Source organism: Callorhinus ursinus, unplaced genomic scaffold (genome assembly GCF_003265705.2).
Source record: "Callorhinus ursinus isolate GAN/ISIS: 27379988/994484 unplaced genomic scaffold, GSC_fseal_2.0 scaffold112, whole genome shotgun sequence".
NCBI lineage: Eukaryota > Metazoa > Chordata > Mammalia > Carnivora > Otariidae > Callorhinus > Callorhinus ursinus.
The window spans coordinates 63790-85636 of NW_027397174.1; the positions used below are offsets into that span (position 1 = coordinate 63790).

At 60.7% G+C, this 21847-nt stretch overlaps 1 protein-coding gene across 5 annotated transcripts; it reads left to right on the forward strand.

Annotated features, from left to right (window-relative positions):
- The first annotated feature begins 5649 nt into the window (after positions 1-5649).
- PLXNA3 (plexin A3) lies at positions 5650-20893 on the forward strand. 5 transcript variants are annotated; one of them, XM_025862840.2, is made up of 34 exons: positions 5654-6051; positions 7624-8247; positions 8584-9123; positions 9577-9759; positions 10306-10434; positions 10504-10604; positions 10910-11033; positions 11154-11310; positions 11390-11489; positions 11664-11778; positions 11968-12168; positions 12276-12372; positions 12540-12730; positions 12815-12960; positions 13032-13152; positions 13255-13391; positions 13501-13671; positions 13944-14037; positions 14118-14357; positions 14434-14577; positions 14657-14891; positions 14987-15129; positions 15210-15466; positions 15572-15638; positions 15797-15943; positions 16032-16191; positions 16332-16435; positions 16639-16735; positions 16933-17123; positions 17423-17592; positions 17971-18183; positions 18384-18534; positions 19718-19827; positions 20267-20893. In XM_025862840.2, exons 2-33 carry the CDS (start codon positions 7651-7653, stop codon positions 19811-19813), a joined length of 5619 nt encoding a protein of 1872 aa, XP_025718625.1. In that variant the 5' UTR covers positions 5654-6051; positions 7624-7650; the 3' UTR covers positions 19814-19827; positions 20267-20893. The 5 variants fall into 5 exon arrangements, with proteins under 5 accessions (XP_073745746.1, XP_025718623.1, XP_025718625.1 ...); XM_025862841.2 differs by having other exon boundaries at positions 20296-20893; XM_073889645.1 differs by lacking the exons at positions 19718-19827; positions 20267-20893 and having other exon boundaries at positions 5650-6051; positions 8614-9123; positions 18384-18840.
- The last annotated feature ends 954 nt before the right edge of the window (positions 20894-21847 follow it).

The following is a 21847-nucleotide window of genomic DNA, read 5'->3' on the forward strand; positions in this document are numbered from 1 at the left end:
CTAGCCTAGGTCCTGGATCAGAAAAACCATTGATGTTACCGCCTCAGTGTAACATGGTGCAGGAATTACATTGTAATTTTACTGCGATAAAATACAGAGTGAAATATCTAGGGGTAAAGGGGCAAGCTGTATGCAACTTACTTTGATACATTTCAGAAACATATTATTTTTATGTAAAAGAATGTTGCATATACTATATATATATATATGCACATCTGGGAGAGAGGTGGGGGAGGGCAGGAGCGGATGAGCGAGAAAAGCAAATGGGGCAAAATATGAACTCTGGGCAAATCTGGGTCAAGGGCAGATGACAGCTCTCCAAACTGTTCTTACAACTTTTCTGTAAGTCTGAAATACTTCCAAATTATAAAATTAAAAGGAAAGACACCACTCCCAGCCAACATTTGACTGAAGGGTCTAGCCATGACAGTTAGGCAACAAAAGAAAACAAAAGGTATCCAGATTGGAAAGGAAGAAGTAAAACTATATTTTCAGATGACATAATCTCCTATCTGCAAAATCCCAGGAAATCCCCGAAAAATCTATTAGAGGTAACAAACGAGTTCAGCAAAGTTGCAGGACAAAAGATCATGACAAAAATCAAGTGTATTTCTATATCCTAGCAATAAGCAATACAAACTGAAATTAAGAAAATAATTAATTCCATTTATGAATAGCATCAGGAAGAATAAAACACTTAGGAATAAATTTAACAAAAGAAGTACAAGGCTTGTACACTGAAAACTACAAAATATGATTGAAAGAAATTAAAGAAGACCTAAATAAACAGAAAAACATCTGTTTAGTCAGGGTTCTTCAGAGAAACATAGCAGGACACACACACAGAGGATCTATTTTGAAGAATTAGCTCATGCAATTGTGGGGGCTGGCAATTTGGCAAGTCCAAAATTTGCAGGGCAGGCAAGCAGGCTGGAGTCTCAGGCAGGATTTTTTTCTTTTTTTTTTTTTTAAGATTTTTATTTATTCATTTGAGACACACACAGAGAGAGAGAGAGAGAGCATGAGCAGGGAGAGAGGCAGAGGGAGAGGGAGAAGCAGACTCCCCGCTGAGCCAGGAGCCCGATGTGGGGTCGATCCCAGGACCCCGGGATCATGACCTGAGCCGAAGGCAGACGCCCAACCATCTGAGCCACTCAGGCACCCCTCAGGCAGGATTTCTATGTTACAATCTTGAGGCAGAATTTCTACTTCTCTACCCAGGCACTGAGTGAAGGGCTTGACTGTCAGACACAAATTTCCCCGTTCTGTGACCTGCAGGTCAACATAAATCTCTGGGCCGAGGGGCTCTCTCAAATTCCTGCCAGCCCACCCAACCCAGGGCGAAGGGGGCTGTCCCACCCCAGTCAGTGTTGCCGTCATGGTGTCGCGCGGTGACATCGCGGGCGACAGTTACACTGCGGTGCGCGCAGCACCTACACCTGAAACCACCAGAACTCTGCGCATCAACGATACTTCAACTAAAAGGAGAAGTTCCCATAGCAGCAAAGACGGATACCAGCGCCCTGGTCTCAGTGTTTGTGTCCCGCCCCCTGACGTCCAGCGTGATGGTGTTGGGAGGTGCCACCTCTGGGAGGTGCCTAGGTCACGAGGTGCAGACTCATGAATGGGATCTGCGCCCTTAGAGAAGAGACCCCACAGAGCCCCCGCGGGGACACAGCGGGAAGCCCGCGCGACCCGGAAGAGGCCTTCACCCACGCAAGCTGACACCTTGACCTTGACCAGCCTCCACAGCCGTGAGCAATACATTTCTGTGGTTTATAAGCCCCGGCCCCTTCTCTTACAGCCGCCTGGACAGGCAGCAGGCTCAGCGGAGCTGGAAGGAGCCTTGCGCGGGCTCTGACGCGGCCGTGCGGGGCTGGCTGAGCAGCCATTCCCATTGGAAATGTCGGTCCACAGGAAATTTATAAAACTGCTTCAGAGGGCAGCATAGAGAACAACCGCATTTTTGTTTAAAAAGCAAGCAGACAAGAAAGATACACGCATCGTGGTTTCCTGGTGAAGGGAGGGAGTTGGAATTATGTGTGATTTTCCTCATCTACTTTGCACACATTGTTACAGTTTAGAATGCTACAGTTGGGGGTGGTTACTCTTACAACCAGGCATCATAAAAATAAAATAATTTTTAAAAACTTAAAAAAAAAGAATTTCTACTTCTTCAGGAAACCTTAATTTTTGCTTTTAAGGCCTTCAATTAGTGAACGAGACCCACACAAACTATGGAGGGCATTCTTTACTTAAGGTCAGTCAATTGTAGATGTTGACCGCATATACAAAATAGCTTCACAACAACACCTAGATGAGTGTTTGATTAAATAACTGGGGACTACAGCCTAGCCAAGTTGAAATCAATAAACATCTAAAATTAATCAACATCCCATGTTCATGGATGGAAACACTTAAACTTATGAAGATGGCAACACTCCCCAAATTGATCTGCAGATTCAATTTCATCCCTATTGAACTCCCAGTGGACTTTTTTTTTTTTTTTTTGCAGAAACTGACGAGCTTATCCTAAAATTCCTATGGGAGTGTAAGGGACACTGAAGAGTCGAAACACTCTAGGAAAAGAACAAATTCGGAGGATTAATAGTTTCCAGTTTCAAAACTTACTACAGGGGGCGCCTGGGTGGCTCAGTGGTTAAGTGTCTGCCTTCGGCCCAGCTCATGATCCCAGGGTCCTGGGATCGGGCCCCGCATCGGGTTCCCTGTTCCGCGGGAAGCCTGCTTCTCTCTCTCCCACTCCCCCTGCTTGGGTTCCCTCTCTCACATCGTGTCTCTCTCTGTCAAATAAATAAATAAAATTAAAAAAAAAAACTTACTACAGAACTACAGTGATCAAGACAGTGTGATATCAGCATAAAGACAGACATATAGATGAACAGAACAGAATTGAAAGAGTCCAGAAATAAGCCCATATATCTATTGTCAATTGATTTTTGATGAGGGGGCCAAGACCATTCAATGGGGAAAGAGTAGCTTCTTCAACAAAAGGCATAGCAGCCACAGGCAAAAGAATGCAGATGAACCACAACCTCACATCATATGCAAAAAGGACCCCAAATGGACCAGAGACCTAAAGTTTTTCAAAAGATTCTATTTATTTGACAGAGAGCACAGGCAGGGGGAGCTGCAGGCAGAGGGAGAGGGAGAAGCAGGCCCCTCGCTGAGCAGGGAACCTGATGTGGGGTCCGATCCCAGGACCCTGGGATCATGACCTGAGCTGAAGGCAGACGCTTAACTGACTGAGCCACCCAGGTGCCCCCAGAGACCTTAATTTAAGAGTGAAAACCATAAAACTCTTAGAACAAAGCATAGGGGTAAATCTTTCTGACCTTGGATTATTTTTTTTAAAGATTTTATTTATTCATTTGAGACACAGAGATACAGAGAGAAAGCATGAGCAGGGAGAGAGGCAGAGGGAGAAGCAGGCCCCTCGCTGAGCCAGGAGCCCAATGTGGGGCTCGATCCCAGGACCCTGGGATCACGACCCGAGCCGAAGGCAGACACTCAACCATCTGAGCCACCCAGGCGCCCCTTTTTGACCTTGGATTAAACAACAGTTCCTTAGACATGACAATAAGGCACAAGCAACAAATGAAAGATAAATTAGATGTCATCCAATTTTAAAACTTTTGTGCATCTAAGGACACTATCAAGAGAACGAAAAGAGAACCCACAGAATGAGAGAAAATATTTGCAAATCATAAAGGATTAATATCCAGAATATATATATGGAACTCCTACAACTTGACAACAACACAGCAAAAACCCAACTAAAAAATGGGCAAAGAACTTGAATAGACGTTTCAGATTGCTTTGTATATCACAGAGGATCTACAAATGGCCAACAAACTCATGAAAAGATGCTCGACATCATTAGTCATCAGGGAAATGCAAATCCAAATGAGGTATCATTTCACACCCACTAGCATGGCTAGAAACAAAAAGTCACATAGTAAGGGTTGGCCACAATGTGGAGAAATTGGAACCCTCATACACTGCTGATGGGAATGTAAAAATGGTGCAGCTACTTTGGAAAGCTCTTTGGCCATTTTCCCCAAAATGTTAAAAATGGAGTTATCATGTGACCCAGAAATCCCACTCCTAGGTGGAAAGGAAATGAAAATGTGTTCACATAAAAATCTGTACACAGGGCGCCTGGGTGGCTCAGTTGGTTAAGCGACTGCCTTCGGCTCAGGTCATGATCCTGGAGTCCTGGGATCGAGTCCCACATTGGGCTCCCTGCTCGGCGGGGAGTCTGCTTCTCCCTCTGACCCTCTTCCCTCTCGTGCTTTCTATCTCTCATTCTCTCTCTCTCTGAAATACATAAATAAAATTAAAAAAAAATCTGTACACAAATATTCCTAACAGCATTATTCACAATTGCCAAAAGATAGAAACAACCCAGGTGCCCACCAATTGATGAATGGATAAATAAAATGTGATATATCCATGTAATGGAATATTATTTGGCCCTAAAAAGAAAGGAAGTCTTGATCCATGCTACAACGTGGATGAACTTTGAAAACATTATGGGGAGGGGGGTGGGGGGATGGGTTAGCCTGGTGATGGGTATTAAAGAGGGCACATTCTGCGTGGAGCACTGGGTGTTATGCACAATGAATCATGGAACACTACCTCAAAAACTAATGATGTAATGTATGGTGATTAACATAACAATAAAAAATTTAAAAAAACCCATTATGGTAAAGTGAAAGAACCCAGATACGAAAGACACATGAGTATTGTATGAATCCATTCATATGAGATGTCCATATTCAGAAAGTAGATTGGTGGTTGCCAGGGGGGGGGGGGGGGGGGGGGGGGGGGGGGGTGACTGTTAAGGAGTATGGGGGTTTCTTTTGGGGGGTGACGAAATGTCCTGGAACTTGATAGTGCAGATGGTTGCACAACTTTGTGAATATACTTGTGAAAAGAGTGTTACACTTTAAATGAGTGACTTCTGTGATAGGTGCATTCTATCTCAATAAATCTGTTTAAAAAGAAAAGGAAAAAGAAAGCTGGGGAATGAAACCCCCGGATTCAGGGCCGCGGTGGCCGGCTGGGTGAGGGGCCAGGTGTAAACGGCTGACAGCCTCCAGTCCTTGTGCTGGGCACTTGCCTGGTATTAGCCGCGGGCCCTCCGGGTTAGGGACCTCGAGGGGGAGAGTGTCCTGGGCAAGGACCGCGCCGTCCTCCACCGGTGCGTGCCTGACAGGTTGACACAGGGGCGGCTGCGCCCCGGCGGCAGGTGGCCCTGGACGCGCCTCTGAGCGCCCGGGCGGGGCGGGGTCTGTGCGCGCCGGCGCAGCCGCGCGCCAGGCCCGAGGGGGGTGTGGCGCGGGCGCGCGCGAGCCCCAGGGTTGCCGGAGGCGGCGGGCGGGGAGGAGGGGGAGAGGCGCGTCCCGCGGACGCGGCCATTGTGCGAGGTGGGGGGGGGCGGTTATCCGCTCCCTGGGCGGGGACCCGGGTGGCTCCTGGCGTCCGGGGCGGCGCGCTGGGCTCCCCGCGGCCCCGGGGCAGGAGCGGCCCCCGCCCACGCGCCTGGCCGCCCGGCTCTCCCTGGGCGCCCCCGCCCGGCGCGGTGGTACGGTCCGGGTTTAAAAGGCCCCGGCGGCCGCGGGCCTCCCCAGTGTGTGGGCGCGGCGGGGGCGCGCACGGGGCGCGGCGGCGGGGCCGCGCGAGTGGGGCCGGTGTGGGGCTCGGGGGCGCGTCCACGTGGCTGGCAGGCGGCCACCCGGACCCAGCGGCAGCGGAGGGACAGGTAGGTAGGTGGCCTCCATACCCCGCCGCCCGTGCGGAGCCAGCCGGCTCGGCGGCCCGGGGCTCGGCCAGTTCGGGGATTGGGCTCGGCCTTGAGTGGGTCGGGCCCTGCCTCTGTGTTGCATCTCGGGCGCCGGCCCGACTGGTCCTTCGTGCCCAGCGCCAGCAAGGACCGCCGGTCTGAGCCCGGCTCCCCTGCCCTATGGGGACCCTTTGTGGCTGAGGAGCGGCCCCTCCAAGGACTGCTGCGGCGTCTCCATCCACTAGGTACTCGTGGGTTTGCCGAGGGGTGCCCCTGGTGGGAGCAGGGCGAGCCAGGCCATCAGCACGGTGGGGGGTATTGGGGAGCGGGGCGCTGGAGGCGCATCTCTGTGAGGGACTGTCCCTTTCCTCGGGCTCTCTGCTGGCAGCGCTGTAGCAGAGCAGCTGGGTGTGCCTGTGATGCTTGAGGCTCCCACTTACAGGTGGAGGTTGGGATGGGGACTTGGGTTGCACATCCTGCCTTTCCAGGTTTCCCAACCGTCTTCGGCTCCATTCCTAAGGCTTGTATTCCCTGCGGGGTGTGGAGGGGTTAGGGGGGGATGGGGCCCCCCCCCCTTCTCTTCTGCCTCCCTTTCTTCTCTGGCTGTTGCATTAGGGGTCCAGGATGCAGACCTGACAAAAGAGCCCCAGAGAGATGATCAGTCTGAGCTGAAACTCTGCAGTTTCAAGCAGGGCCTGTTCCTTGTTCTAGCAAATGCAGTTTTTCCTTTCTACCTTATATGCCTTCTTACTTTGGTTCCCTACTCTCCGCAAGCTCGTACCTTGTGTCCCCCTTGGGGCTGGGGCACAGAGACACTGCTCTGCTGTCTTTGCGGCCTGGAGCTGGCCAGGAACCTGGGTGTGGCCTGGGGGCAAAGACCTGGCCAAGCTGGGCACTGTCCCTACGGCCCCCGCCCCATCTCCCCAAGGCCTTGCTGTATTTGGGGACATTGCTTCCTTTCCAATGGGCTCCTTGTGCCCCCCCCCCCCACACACACACCTCCCCTTCCCCAGCTAACCTCTGGATTTGGAGGGAGAGCTGCACAGGGCTGCCTGGGCTATCTGTCTGGCTGCGCCCGAGCAGAGCCTGACTTATGTCTGTCTTGGCGCGTGGCTGTGGGGGCAGGCACAACTCGGCTTTGTGTTGCAGTGGGTAGGCCAGACAGCAGGCTCCTGGACAGCTAGCTGAGGGAGGCCCTCGGGGCGAGGAGGCAGCTGGGGCCAGGACTGGGGATGTGATGGCGCCGGGTCCATTCTCAGACCTTAATGCCTCAGACGTCTGACCTAGGTCTCCTGGTGGCAGTGCCACTCTGGAGTGGTGTCCTCCCCCCTCCCCAACACACACACTTGTGATTGTTCACTCTCTGCCTTTCCCCATCCCCCGACTTGGGCGTGGGGTGTCTGTGTGGCCTGGGGCTTGCCTACAGTGCCTCTTGTATGTGGCTGGCCACCCTCAGCTCCGGGATCTGGTGTTTGGGATCTCATTCTGGGAGGGCCTCCCGCCTTGCCTTTCCCAGCATCTGGCTTTGCTGCCCCCTCTTGGGTGTGGCCCAGTTGAGGGGAGGCCTCCTGGCTCCTTTCCAGCAGGGGTTGGGGGATGATTGATGGCCCTCCAGCCTGCCTGTGCCGGCTGCTCACTCATGCGCCCTGGTGGAGGCCACGGTCACCATCTGGGACTCTGGTCTGGGGGTGGATGAGTGGCCTCCACCGTCTGTGGCACGGTACTCGGCTCGCTGGGGGCCCTAGGCCAGGTGGGGCAGGAGGAAGGCCGGCAGCCTGGGCCAGGGCCTCTGATTCGCACTTGCTTTCTCCCCTCAGGCCTGTCCCCGGGTGCAGCTGCTGGCCATGCCTACTGTTGGCTTCCTCCTGCTGGTCCTCCCTGCCCTGGCCGGGGCCGTGGACAACAGTAGGCCCTTCCCGGCCTTCTTGGTGACAGACACTACGCTCACCCACCTGGCCGTGCACCGGGTGACTGGGGAGGTGTTTGTGGGTGCAGTGAACCGCATCTTCAAGCTGGCCCCCAACCTGACTGAGCTGCGGGTCCACGTCACGGGGCCTGTCGATGACAATGCTCGCTGTTACCCACCCCCTAGCATGCGAGTGTGTGCCCACCGCCTGGCACCTGTAGACAACGTGAACAAGCTGCTGCTCATAGACTACGCGGCCCGCCGCCTGGTGGCCTGTGGCAGCATCTGGCAGGGCATCTGCCAGTTCCTGCGCCTGGACGACCTCTTCAAGCTGGGTGAGCCCCACCACCGCAAGGAGCACTACCTGTCAGGGGCTCAGGAGCCTGACTCCATGGCCGGCGTCATTGTGGAGCAGGGGCAGGGGCCCAGCAAGCTGTTCGTGGGCACCGCTGTGGATGGCAAGTCCGAGTACTTCCCCACCCTCAGCTCCCGCAAGCTCATCAGCGACGAGGACAGTGCCGACATGTTCAGTCTGGTGGGTGAGCCCACTTGCCGGTTCACCTTCTCGGGCCGGCGGCCAGGCCCTCTTCCCCTGGTGTGTCTTCTCAGCCCTCTCGAGAGCCGGCTCCCATTGCCCTCCTTGCCTTCACCCTGTCCTGCTCCAAGAGGAGACGAGTGGCTGAGGACCGGAGGCCGGGCTAGGGCACAGGATGGGGCTGCTCACCCTGCCCTCTGTGGCCTTTCCGGCCTGGGCTCCTAGGACCATATGGGCAGGGTGGGGGCATGAGGGAAGCCCGGGACGGGGGCGGGGGGGAGCCTGAAGTGGGCTTGTGGGGGCCTCGTCCCACGCTTCCCTCAACCTGCTCCCCAGGTGTACCAGGATGAGTTTGTCTCCTCGCAGATCAAGATCCCCTCAGACACGCTGTCCTTGTACCCTGCCTTTGACATCTACTACATCTATGGCTTTGTGAGTGCCTCCTTCGTGTACTTCCTGACACTGCAGCTGGACACCCAGCAGACGCTGCTGGACACGGCGGGCGAGAAATTCTTCACGTCCAAGATTGTGCGCATGTGCGCCGGGGACTCGGAGTTCTACTCCTATGTGGAGTTCCCCATCGGCTGCTCCTGGCGAGGCGTGGAATACCGCCTGGTGCAGAGTGCCCACCTGGCCAAGCCCGGCCTGCTGCTGGCCCAGGCCCTGGGAGTGCCGCCTGACGAGGACGTCCTCTTCACCGTCTTCTCTCAGGGCCAGAAGAACCGGGCCAGCCCGCCGCGGCAGACCGTCCTCTGCCTCTTTACCCTCAGCAACATCAATGCCCATATCCGGCGCCGCATCCAGTCCTGCTACCGGGGGGAGGGCACACTGGCCCTGCCCTGGCTGCTCAACAAGGAGCTGCCCTGCATCAACACCGTGAGCTCTCACCCCCCTCCTGGCCGGGCCCCCGCGCGCCGCCGTGCCGTCCATCCCAGGCTGGCCTAGGCACACTCCCTACCTCTGCTCCCCGCCTTTCTCCCCGGGACCTGCCTTCTCACTGTTGATGGGTGCTCTCCATTTGTGGGCTACCCTTTCTCCCCCTGTGCCCGCCCCAGCCAGCTGCTCTGTGCTCCATCTCCTGGGCAGCCCCATCTTGCAGGCCTTGGAGGTGTGCCTGGGGCCCACCTGCTGCCTCATCCTCCTCTCCCTGCTCATGCCTCCTCGTCCTCCTCAGCCCCTGACTTCCTGGTGGAGGGGGGCGGTGGCCCCAAGGCCAGCAGTTGGGCTTGGCCAGTGGGGAGCCAGTTCCGGATCCTGCTTCCTTCCAGAATATGGGGTCTTGTGCCCTCAAGCTCGGACTCTCACCGCCCCCCCCTCCTGTTTCACCAGCCCATGCAGATAAATGGAAACTTCTGCGGGCTGGTGTTGAACCAGCCCCTGGGGGGCCTGCATGTGATCGAGGGGCTGCCCCTGCTGGCTGACAGCAGCGACGGCATGGCCAGTGTGGCCGCCTACACCTACCGCCAGCACTCTGTGGTCTTCGTCGGCACTCGAACTGGCACTCTGAAGAAGGTAGGATGAGGGGCTATGAGGCCTCGGACAGGGCACGGCCCCCGGGGAAAGGTGGACTTCCCAGGCTGGGCCCTAGGAACCTGGTCGCGCTCCACCCTCACCAACAGTAGTGCCCACTGTGGCCTGAACGGCTGGCTCGTGTGACAGAGCCCAGACCCATCTCAGGGCCTCCCTGCTAGGAGAGCAGGGCCCCGGCTGAGCCGTCATTGCCAAGTCCTCTGCCGAATGAACGAGGAAGAAATGGGGGTGTAACACCCCCCTCCCCCCGGAGTTCTCCCCCCCCTCTGCCCCCATCTCCCCCCGGCCTAGACACCATGAATCTCTCCACGTCTAGTTCTTGGAGGCCTTTTGGACTGGTTGAGTCACCCCCAATGGCTTCCAGGGATGGCCTTTGAACCCTCCTTCCTCTGCCTGTGGTGGCCTGGGGGGTGGGGCGGGCAGGTTGAGCGCTGAGCCCAGCCAGGCCCTGGCTTCAGCTTGATAAGAGCATGTCCTGCGTGCGTGTGGTGCGGCTTTGGCATCAGGCTGGCTTGTCTCGGGGCCCAGGTCCGAGTTGATGGCTCCCAGTATGCACACCTCTACGAGACCGTGCCTGTGGTGGATGGCAGCCCCATACTCCGAGACCTGCTCTTCAGCCCTGACCACCGGCACATCTACCTCCTGAGTGAGAAGCAGGTGGGCCCGTGGCGGGCGCCGCGGGCGGCGGGGTGGGGGCAGGGCGGGTACTGATGCAGCTGTCCCCAGGTGAGCCAGCTCCCGGTGGAGACCTGCGAGCAGTACGTGAGCTGCGCAGCCTGCCTTGGCTCGGGGGACCCCCACTGTGGTTGGTGTGTGCTGCAGCACAGGTGAGGGCGGCCATGGGGGACCGGTGGGGAGGGGGGCTTTGGAGAGGCCCTGCTCCGAGGAGGAGCCCGTTCTCCCGCTCATGTCCTTGTGGCCTCATCCTCCTTCATCCAACTAACGAGCAGAACCTCTATCCCCACGGATGCCCTGTGGGCCCCAGGGGACGAGGCCAAAGCACGCTGTTGCCTGGCACTGTGGGCTGGGCCGGCTGGCCCCTCTTCCCTCCAGACCTCCAGACCTCCACAAGTCCCCTGGCCGGGGCCCTCCGGGGCAGCTGCATAACGGGCTGTGGCCTGATCCCACGCAGATGCTGCCGCGAAGGGGCCTGTCCGGGTGCCTCAGCCCCACACGGCTTTGCTGAGGAACTGAGCAAATGTGTCCAGGTGCGGGTCCGGCCCAACAATGTTTCGGTGACATCGCCCGGGGTGCAGGTGAGTGGCGTGGTGGGTGCGGATGTGCGGGCCCGTGCGTGCGTGCGTGCGCGGGGTGAGGCGGGGGGGGGGGGGGGGGGGGGGGGACACCTCCTGTTCTGACTCCTCTGCCTCCCCCAGCTGACGGTGGCCATGCGCAACGTGCCGGACCTCAGCGCTGGTGTGAGCTGTGCCTTTGAGGAGGTGACGGAGAGCGCGGCCGTCGTGCTGCCCTCCGGGGAGCTGCACTGCCCCTCGCCCTCCCTCCAGGAGCTCCGGGCTCTCACCCGGGGGCATGGTCAGTGGGCTGGGGCTCTCCGGGCTGGGGGCGCTCGCCGTCCCAGGCTTGCTCACGGCCACCCCTGGGCTCGCTGCAGGGGCCACCCGCACCGTGCGGCTGCAGCTGCTCTCCAGGGAGACTGGGGTGAAGTTCGCCGGGGTTGACTTCGTCTTCTACAACTGCAGCGCGCTCCAGTCGTGAGTCCTGGCCTTTCTGGTGTCCGTCCCCACATCTCTTCGTCCCTTGCTGTGTTGTGCGGGCCTCAGGCGGGCCCTCGCACCCCCTTCCTTCCATTTCCCGCACGGCCTGTAGGAGGGCGGTCGGAGGGGCAGGCCCGGTCCTCTGTGACCTCTGAAGCCTCTCCCCACCAGGTGCATGTCCTGCGTCGGCAGCCCTTACCCCTGCCGCTGGTGTAAGTACCGCCACGTGTGTACCAGCCGGCCCCACGAGTGCTCCTTCCAGGAGGGCAGGGTCCACGGCCCTGAGGTGAGGCGGGTGCCGTGCGCGAGGGGGCTGGGCTCCCCGTGGGCTGGCCTCTGGCTTCTCTGCCTTTGCTCTCCTGGGTTTCTCGGAGCCTCTTCAGTTCCGGCCTAGCCCTGCTAACCGCCCCCCCCCCCCCCCCCCCGGGCGGCCGCCCCCGTGCGTGTCTATGACTGATGGGCGTTCTCCCCTCAGGGCTGCCCTGAGATCCTGCCGGGCGGGGACCTCTTGATCCCAGTGGGCGTCATGCAGCCTCTTACCCTGCGGGCCAAGAACCTGCCGCAGCCGCAGTCAGGCCAGAAGAACTACGAGTGCGTGGTCCGGGTGCAGGGGCGCCAGCAGCGGGTGCCAGCGGTGCGCTTCAACAGCAGCAGCGTGCAGTGCCAGAACGCCTCGGTGCGCGCCCCCGGAGCTGCTTGGGGCTGCGCGGGGCCGCGCGCGGCTGCGCGTGGCTGCTTGGGGCTGCGCGGCTTTCTGGGCTCACGCGGCTCCCTCTCTCCCAGTACTCCTATGAAGGCGACGAGTCCGGTGACACCGAGCTGGACTTCTCTGTGGTCTGGGATGGGGATTTCCCCATCGACAAGCCTGCCACCTTCCGAGGTGAGGGATGGGGTGGGGCTGATGAGCTCGCCTCCTGGGTCACCGTTGCCAAGAGCTGGGGCCAGGTCCCACACAGCCGGTGGGGGAGGGGGGAACACCCTTCATCGGGGTCCTCCGGGCCGCCGGCTCCCTGCAGCTGCCCCCCTAGTGGTGCCCTCTGCCCACAGCTCTCCTGTATAAGTGCTGGGCGCAGCGGCCCAGCTGCGGCCTCTGCCTCAAGGCTGACCCTCGCTTCAACTGTGGCTGGTGCGTCTCGGAGCACAGGTGCCAGCTGCGGGCGCACTGCCCGGCCCCCAAGACCAACTGGATGCACCCAAGCCAGAAGGGCACCCGCTGCAGCCACCCCCGCATTGCCCAGGTCGGCCTCCCCTGCCCCGTTCGGTCGGCCAGGCACCCACCGCGAGCCTGGGCTCACCCTGTCGCCTCTCCTCCTGCTCTGCAGATCCACCCCCTCATGGGGCCCAAGGAGGGAGGCACCCGGGTCACCATCGTGGGTGAGAACCTGGGCCTCAGCTACCGAGAGGTGGGCCTGCGGGTCGCAGGCGTGCGCTGCAACTCCATCCCCTCTGAGTACGTCAGCGCCGAGAGGTGAGTGCGGCTGTGTGGGTGCCTGGGCCCTGGGCCCTCCACCGCCAGCCCTGACCTTCTTGGACCCCTAGGATCGTGTGTGAGATGGAGGAGTCGCTGGTGCCCAGCCCACCGCCAGGGCCTGCGGAGCTCTGCGTGGGCGACTGTTCCGCTGACTTCCGCACGCAGTCCGAGCAGCTCTACAGCTTTGTGGTGCGTGGGCTGCCTGCCCTTTCCTCTCCCACCCCTTCTGAAGCCTGCTCCCCGCCCCCCAGGGCTGCCTCCTCCCTCCCCTCAAGGCTGCTTCTTGCACAGACGCCAGCATTTGACCGTGTGAGTCCCAGCCGGGGCCCGGCGTCCGGAGGCACACGGCTCACCATCTCCGGGAGCTCTCTGGACGCCGGCAGCAGGGTCACCGTGACTGTAAGGGACGGCGAGTGCCAGTTTGTGAGGTGGGCAGGACCCTGTCAGCCTCAGCCTGGGCGCTGTGTACGGGGCCCCAAGGGCACGGGGGTCATGGCCCTGGGCCGCCTGCCCTAAGCGCCCTGCTTGCCGACATAGGAGAGATGCTGAGGCAATTGTGTGTATCTCACCGGTATCGACCCTGGGTCCCAGCCAGGCCCCCATCACCCTGGCCATCGACCGCGCCAATATCTCCAGTCCTGGAGTCGTCTACACCTACACCCAGGACCCCACTGTCACTCGCCTTGAGCCCACCTGGAGCATAATCAAGTAAGACCCTAGGAAAACTGGGGAGCCTGGCCAGCAAAGCCTGGGGCCTTGCCTGGTGACTGGAGCCTTGGGCATCAAGTGACACATCCTGTGAGCCCGAGCCCTCATAGGCACAGGGGGCAGTGTCCTCCCAACAACACAGCCCCTGGCGTTCACCCAGTGCCCCCAGGCCCAGGAGGCCCTGGGCTCCCCAGCACCCTGGATAGCTCTCCAGGGCCAGGCTGGGGGCAGTGGGGGAGGGAGCCTGAGGCCCCCTCCCCCACTGCCCCCAGTGGAAGCACTGCCATCACTGTGAGCGGGACCCACCTACTGACAGTCCAGGAGCCCCGGGTCCGGGCCAAGTACCGAGGCATCGAGACCACCAATGTGAGTGCACCAGCTGCTGTCGCCCTGCCCCCCCGCCCCTGCCGCCTCACGTGCCAGGCTGCCCTCCTTTGTCCCCACAGACATGCCAGGTGATCAACGACACTGCCATGCTATGTAAGGCCCCCGGCATCTTCCTGGGACGGCCCCAGCCCCAGGCCCAAGGTGAACACCCTGACGAGTTTGGCTTCGTGCTGGATCATGTGCAGACGGCCCGCTCCCTCAACCGGTCCTCCTTTACCTACTACCCTGACCCCAGCTTTGAGCCACTTGGGCCCTCTGGTGTCTTGGATGTCAAACCTGGCTCCCACGTGGTGTTGAAGGTATGGGTGGGGCACAGGGACGGGGAGAGGCAGGGGGCTGGGGAGCCCCGGCTGAGACCATGTCCTCCACCCACAGGGCAAGAATCTGATCCCCGCAGCAGCTGGCAGCTCCCGCCTCAACTACACGGTGCTGATCGGGGGCCAGCCATGTGCTCTCACAGTCTCCGACACGCAGCTGCTGTGTGACTCACCCAGCCAGACGGGCCGACAGCCTGTCATGGTGGGTGGGGGGTGGGGAGGCCGCCAGGGGCGAGCGCGGTGGGTGTGGTGGCGAGCTCAGGGCGGGCTTGTCCCTGCAGGTGCTGGTGGGCGGCCTGGAGTTCTGGCTGGGTACCCTGCACATCACGGCTGAGCGGGCGCTGACCCTGCCGGCCGTGGTGGGCCTGGCAGCAGGCGGTGGGCTCTTACTGCTGGCCATCACCGCCGTGCTGGTGGCCTATAAGCGCAAGACCCAGGATGCCGACCGCACGCTCAAGCGGCTTCAGCTGCAGATGGACAACTTGGAGTCCCGTGTGGCTCTGGAATGCAAGGAAGGTGCCTGGGCCAGGAGTGTGCTGCAGGGCCGGTGGGGGGGGGGGGGGAGGGGCTCTTCCCTGCTCTGCTCACTCTTCCTCCCCGCTCCTCCACAGCCTTTGCTGAGCTGCAGACAGATATCAATGAGCTGACAAATCACATGGATGGCGTGCAGATCCCGTTCCTGGACTACCGGACCTATGCCGTGCGCGTGCTCTTCCCGGGCATTGAGGCCCATCCGGTGCTCAAGGAGCTGGATGTGAGTCCCGGCCTTGCCTGCCCTCTCCTCATCCCCCTCCGGGGCCACCCCCACTCTCTGAGACTCCCTGTCTCTCCCAGACACCCCCCAACGTCGAGAAGGCCCTGCGCCTCTTTGGGCAGCTGCTGCACAGCCGCGCCTTCGTGCTCACCTTCATCCACACGCTGGAGGCCCAGAGTAGCTTCTCCATGCGAGACCGTGGCACTGTGGCCTCGCTCACCATGGTGGTCCTGCAGAGCCGCCTCGATTACGCCACGGGGCTGCTCAAGCAACTGCTGGCAGACCTCATAGAGAAAAACCTGGAGAGCAAGAACCACCCGAAGCTGCTGCTGCGCAGGTACTACGAGGCCCCAGCCCCGCCCTCTGCCAGCCCCACCCCTGCCAGAGCAGGTCCTGCCTGGGCCACACTCTGCCCGCTGGCCCAGCGCCCCTTATGCCCTAGGACCGAGTCGGTGGCTGAGAAGATGCTTACCAACTGGTTCACGTTCCTGCTGCACAAGTTTCTGAAGGTGCGTGTGGGGGGGGGGGGGGGGGGGGGGCGGGCGGGGGGCGGGGGGTCAGGGGGGGGGGGGGGCGGGCAGGCAGGTGGCCGGACGTGATGGGGGGGTGGCGAGAAGCAGCTAACTGTCCGGCAGGCAGCAAGCCATGTGCCCGACCCTGGCTGCAGGAGTGTGCCGGGGAGCCGCTTTTCCTGCTCTACTGTGCCATCAAGCAGCAGATGGAGAAGGGCCCTATTGATGCCATCACGGGCGAGGCACGCTACTCCCTGAGCGAGGACAAGCTCATTCGGCAGCAGATTGACTATAAGACGCTGGTGAGCTGGGGGCCGGGTGGACAGGGCTTTGGGCACGAGGGGAAGAAGCCTCACCCAGGACCCACCTTGTTCTTGCCCTCACCCTCAGACCCTGCACTGTGTGTTCCCGGAGAGTGAGGGCAGCGCTCAGGTCCCAGTGAAGGTTCTCAACTGTGACAGCATCACCCAAGCCAAAGATAAGCTGCTGGATGCTGTGTACAAGGGCATCCCGTACTCCCAGCGCCCCAAAGCTGAGGACATGGACCTAGGTGACCTGCCCTTTCCTTTCCTCCGGGCCCCCACCCTGTGGCCGCATTCACACCCCCACTTGGGCTCTGTCCTCTGAGAGGAGCGGGTCCAGGGACTGGGGGGGCCCAGCAGGACCTCAAGGGCTGTCTGTGGCCTGCAGAATGGCGTCAGGGCCGCATGGCCCGCATCATCCTCCAGGATGAAGATGTCACCACCAAGATCGAGTGTGACTGGAAGAGGGTCAACTCGTTGGCCCACTACCAGGTGAGGGGCCGGGGGCCTACCCATCCCCAGGGCCACCGAGGAGCCACGACCCTGCCCCGAGGACACAGGAGCTGGGATGCTGGCTCCTCCCTTCTCTTGCCCCTGCGTTCACGGTCCCTCCTCAGGGTCGGGGTTGGCGGTGGCTCCGGCCCCTTGGCTCCTCAGCCTCCCGCATTGCCTCCCTCTGTCTCCGGGGTTTCCAGGTGACAGATGGTTCCTTGGTGGCATTGGTGCCCAAACAAGTGTCCGCCTACAACATGGCCAACTCCTTCACCTTCACTCGCTCCCTCAGCCGCTACGGTAGGTGCCTTCAGTGTGGTGTCCTTTGCCCTTGGGAGGCCTCCAGTTTCATAGAGCCTAGAGATGGGGGTGGGCCAGTGACAGCAGGCAGGTCCCCCCTTAGCCTGCTGGGCTCCTGGAACAGAGTGGGGCAAGAGCCGTGCTGATGGCTGGCCTGGCCCCACCGGCCTAAGGGGCATACCTGTCCTCGGCCCCAGAGAGCTTGCTGCGCACAGCCAGTAGCCCCGACAGCCTCCGTTCTCGGGCACCCATGATCACGCCCGACCAGGAAACCGGCACCAAGCTGTGGCACCTGGTGAAGAACCACGACCACGCCGACCACCGTGAGGGGGACCGTGGCAGCAAGATGGTCTCAGAGATCTACCTGACGCGACTGCTGGCCACCAAGGTGTGGGCCTGCCCTGAGCCACTCTGGCCTCAGCACAGACAACTTCTAGACTGGCCTTGGCCCTGTGGTGGGCCTGGCCTGCCCTGGGGGGAGGCCACGGGGTCGTTCACATCCAGCGCGCCTTTCTCAAGGCCTTTGCTTCAGGAACTCCCAGCCTGAGGCTGAGGCTGGGCCTGTCTTGGGCGAGGTCCCTGCAGGGAAGCCCTGCCCGTTGCCTTTCCCCCCTGTCCCCCTGTTGTGCTGCGGGGCCATGCCGGCCTGGCCCCCTCACGGCCTGTGCTCTTGCTGAGCCCCCACAGGGCACGCTGCAGAAGTTCGTGGACGACCTCTTTGAGACCGTGTTCAGCACGGCCCACCGGGGATCAGCCCTGCCCCTGGCCATCAAGTACATGTTTGACTTCCTGGACGAACAGGCCGACCAGCGCCAGATCAGTGACCCTGACGTGCGCCACACCTGGAAGAGCAACTGGTACCGCCTGGTGCTGGGGCCGGGTGCACGGAGGGGGCCGTGCGGGGAGGGCAACGGATGGGGGCTGCACCATGGCCACCGAGCCGGCGGGGGGGGGGGGGGGGGGGCGCTGGGGGCTAGTGTGAGTCCGGACATGGGCTCTGCCGGGCATGTGGGATGCTGGTCGCAGGGCTGCCATGCAGCACAGATGCGGTGAGGATGGAAGGCTGTTGACTCGTATTTCTCACTACATGAAGGCTGGCAGAAAGTTAAAGAAAATACCATTAAGCTCAGTATGTCACCCTGGCTGTCTGTGGGCAGGACGTGCACAGGTCAGACAGGGAGCAGAGAAAGGAGCAGTGGCAGGGGGCAGCTTCAGGTGCCTGTTCCTCTGTCCAGCCTGCCCCTGCGCTTCTGGGTGAACGTGATCAAGAACCCACAGTTCGTGTTTGACATCCACAAGAGCAGCATCACGGACGCCTGCCTGTCAGTGGTGGCCCAGACTTTCATGGACTCCTGCTCCACGTCTGAGCATCGCCTGGGCAAGGACTCGCCGTCCAACAAGCTGCTCTATGCCAAGGACATCCCCAACTACAAGAGCTGGGTGGAGAGGTGGGCCCTGCCCTGCTGTCCCACACTGGGTTGGGTGGGGGAAGCCAGGTGTGCAGCCCAGGGAACCTGCTTTCCTCCACCCCATCCCCCCGCCCACCCTGGCCGTGTCAACTTTAGGAAAAAGGCCCAGAGAATGGCCTGAGAGCCAGGGCAGGGGTTTTGTGGCACCTGGCTTTGTGACCTACTCAGAATTCCAACAGGTACTACCGGGACATTGCAAAGATGGCGTCCATCAGCGACCAGGACATGGATGCCTACCTGGTAGAGCAGTCCCGTCTCCATGCCAGTGACTTCAACATCTTAAGCGCGCTCAGTGAGCTCTACTTCTACGTCACCAAGTACCGCCAGGAGGTGCGTGCCAGTCCCACAGGCCCCCAGTTGTTAGGCCCTGACCATGCACTTGGTGGCAAAGGCAGGGGGCTCAGTGAGGGTGAAGGGTGCTCCAGGGTGCTGGAGGGGACAGAGGAGACATAGGGCCTATCTCTTGAGATTGCTCGTGATGCCTTGCCTAACCAGCCCCCAGGCTAGCGCAGGTGATACTGTCTGGAGATGTTGGGATTTGAGGGACCTAGGAGAGAAGCCACGGGCCAGAGAATAAAGTTCTGGTTGGGCAAAAGTAGAGGCCCAGGGAAGGGATGGGCTGATGGGGGGAGGGGGGGTTGGGGGGGATTGGGGGGGTGGGGCCCAGAGGGGTGAGGCCAGAAGGTAGGCAGGGCTAGTGCCTTATAGGGCCCATGGCATTTGTGACTCCAGCCTCAGGAGGTTGGGAACAGAGAGGTATGGACTTGAGGATGTATTATTGCTGGAAATAAGAACCTGTGAGGCAGGACACGGCCCTGAAAGCCCCGAGCCTGCACGAGCTCACCAAGGGCGGCCGAGAGCGGCGGCCCACGCACCGAGCCCTGTGGGGGCCCTGGGACACTCGGAGGTGGCAGAGAAGAGAGGGAGCCGGCAGCGGAGACTGAGGAGGGGCGGCCAGGGGTCTGGGAGGGAACCCCAAGAGTGCAGGTGCAGCGTGACCTCCTGGTACGGGAATGAGCCGTGCACACGCGCGCGCACACACCCGGGGAGGGGTGGTCAGGGAGGAGGGAGTGATGCGCTCCGCCGGGGGCTGCTGACGGTCAACGGTCAAGGGAGGGCAGGTCCCAGCAGGCTCGCCGTGCTTGGCAACGAGCTCCTGGAGACCCGCACGAGAGGGGTTCGGGGTGGGTGCGGGTGGCGGGGGTTCAGAGGGGATGGGGAACTCGGGGACAGCCAGTCCGGGCCGCTCTCGGGAGGGGCTTCCCTCTGGCCCCGGAGAGGAGGGAGTGAAGTTCTGCAGCGGGAGGGGTTCAGGGTGGAGGAGAGGCTGCCCCCCCGCCCCCCCCCCCCGTTCCCAGGGGAGGGTTTGCGGCTCCTCCCCGCACGTGCCCGGGGGTGGGGGGGCGGCCAGAGAGGAAGGGGTGCGCTGAGGCGCGAGGGAGGGAAGAGCTCAAGCTGAGGAGGGGGGCTTTGCCTGGAGGGCCCAGCTCCGGGGGGGACCCTCCTCCCCCAGGTTCTCGGTGCCCTGGAGCGAGATGCCTCTTGTCGGAAGCATAAGTTGCGACAGAAACTGGAACAGATCATCAGCCTCGTGTCCAGCAACCCCTAAGGGTGGCGGAACCGGTGAGGAGGGGGTGGGGGGGCGTCTCAGTCCTGAGCTGTCCTCTGGGCTGAGCCCCGGATCCGGGGGGCAGGGGAGCGGGGGCCGGGGGGGGGGGTCACCGGGCCGATATGCCCCCGGCACACCTGGGCCCCTTCATTAGTGCCTTCCTCTGGGCCCTGCGTTGGGCCAGAGGTGACAGGACCAAGCCCCTGGCCCCGGCAGCAGCAATACCCCTGCCCTCCTGCCCTCCCTCCTGCCCCCTGCCCCCTGCCCCCCCCCCCCCCCCCCCCCCCCCCCCCCGCCCCCCCCGCCCAGGCGTGGTGGCAGCCCCTGCCCTCCTTGCTATTTATACCCCCGAGCACCTATTTATTTAATTTCTCTCCACCTCGCCATCTCCATCTGTAACTGTGTGTCCCTTCTCCGGGATGCTGTCGACCTCGCGCACCTTCTCTCCTTGAGTCCTCCTGGCTCCTCTGTGACACCGGCAGCCTTGGCCTAGCCTCTGACACACCGCCCCCCGCCCCCCCTCGCCATGGCTGGCCCCGCCGCTTCCCAGCAGGCGGGTGTCGGCACCAGCAGCACTTGGGGGTGGGGGGGAGGAGTGGAGGGAGGGCGACACCCCTGAAACTGCCCTCGGACTGTGGCTGCGCCCAGGGGTCTCCCCGCAGCTGGGCCTCGGCATCCCCTCCGACCGTCTGGGGAGTCGGACTGTACCTTCTCCCAGGGTCCTGGCCTGAGCACCTGGACGCCTATAGCCAGGCTTGGGCCGGGGCCTGAGCTGGGCCTGGGGACCCTGGAACTCTCCTTCTCCCGGCCCTACTGCCAAACTTCCTCAGTGTTGTCTGCACTTGGCCCCGGACCCCTCGCCCCTCAGCTGCGCTGCCCTGCGCCTGCCCCGAGTGGCGTGGCCGAGGCGGCGAGGCGGCCGTGCCTTACTCCTTGGTTCTTCTTCTTCCTCCTCTGAGGGATCTGGCTCCGCCTCGGGGTCCCGAAAACCCAAGTCTCTCCCCTTCTTGGGCATGAGCTTTTTGTTGTTGTTGTTGATGATGACGTCTTTTTTTTCTCATTAAATGTTGGGAAAGTGGAGGCGGGGTGTGGCTTTGTCCTTGGGGCAGGTGGGTGGTCGGCCAACAGGGAAGCAGGTGGGGAGGCTGTGGGATGCAATTTCACAGAGTGGCCAGGAATGATATTTGAGTGAACCAGCTGGAACGCTGGGGGGGGGAGAGAGTTCCAGACCGGAAAGAGCCAGTGCAAGGGCCCTGAGGCAGGTGTGGGCCTGGCCTGTTTCAGAGAGGGGAGGAGGCCAGGGCGGCTGGATCAGAAGGAGCAAGGCAGAGAGGAGAGGGGAGGAGGCCAGAGAAGATAGTGGGGTGAGCGGGGGTGCCCGAGTCACATCCGATTTTGTAGGCCCCTGTAAAGGGCTCTGTCTTTGTCTCTGAGTGAGAGGGGAGCCCAGGGAGGGTTTGGGATAGAGGGGTTTTGTGACCTGACTTGGGTGTTAGCGCCACCCAGCAGCTTCAGCAGTCCCGCTGTGGGGCCAAGGCGGTGGACTGTGGTGGTGGTTACAAAACTATGCATTTGTCAAAACTCCTAGACCTGTACACCTAAAAAGGAGGAGGTTTACAGCATGGAAATTAGACCTCACTAAACCCGACTTCACAGAGAGAGCGAGAGAGGGAACACAAGCAGGGGGAGCAGCAGAGGGAGAGGGAGAAGCAGGCTCTCTGCGGAGCAGGGAGCCCGACGCGGGGCTCGATCCCAGGACCCTGGGGTCATGACCTGAGCCGAAGGCAGACGCTTAACCATCTGAGCCACCCAGGCGGCCCTAAACCTGACTTCAAACACAAGTAAAAAGGAGAGGTAAAGAGGAAAGAGAAAGCTGCTAGATCCAGGATAAGGCTTCAAGCCCAGACAAAGTGAAGTGCGGGGATGGCCGCTGTGCAGGCAGGGGGGGGAGGGAGCGGAGGCCGAGGACGATGGTTTTAGAACATTACCATTGGGAGGTTACAGAAACTAAGCCAACGAAAGACTAAACACTGC

What these genes read in the sequence shown, in the direction of transcription:
- PLXNA3 (XM_025862838.2), top strand. Translation starts at nt 7,651, where the DNA reads ATGCCTACTGTTGGCTTCCTCCTGCTGGTCCTCCCTGCCCTGGCCGGG. An exon ending in GCAGGGTCCACGGCCCTGAG is followed by an intron (nt 11,779 to 11,967) that starts GTGAGGCGGGTG and finishes TTCTCCCCTCAG; the next exon opens with GGCTGCCCTGAGATCCTGCC. An exon ending in CACACCTGGAAGAGCAACTG is followed by an intron (nt 17,593 to 17,970) that starts GTACCGCCTGGT and finishes TCCTCTGTCCAG; the next exon opens with CCTGCCCCTGCGCTTCTGGG.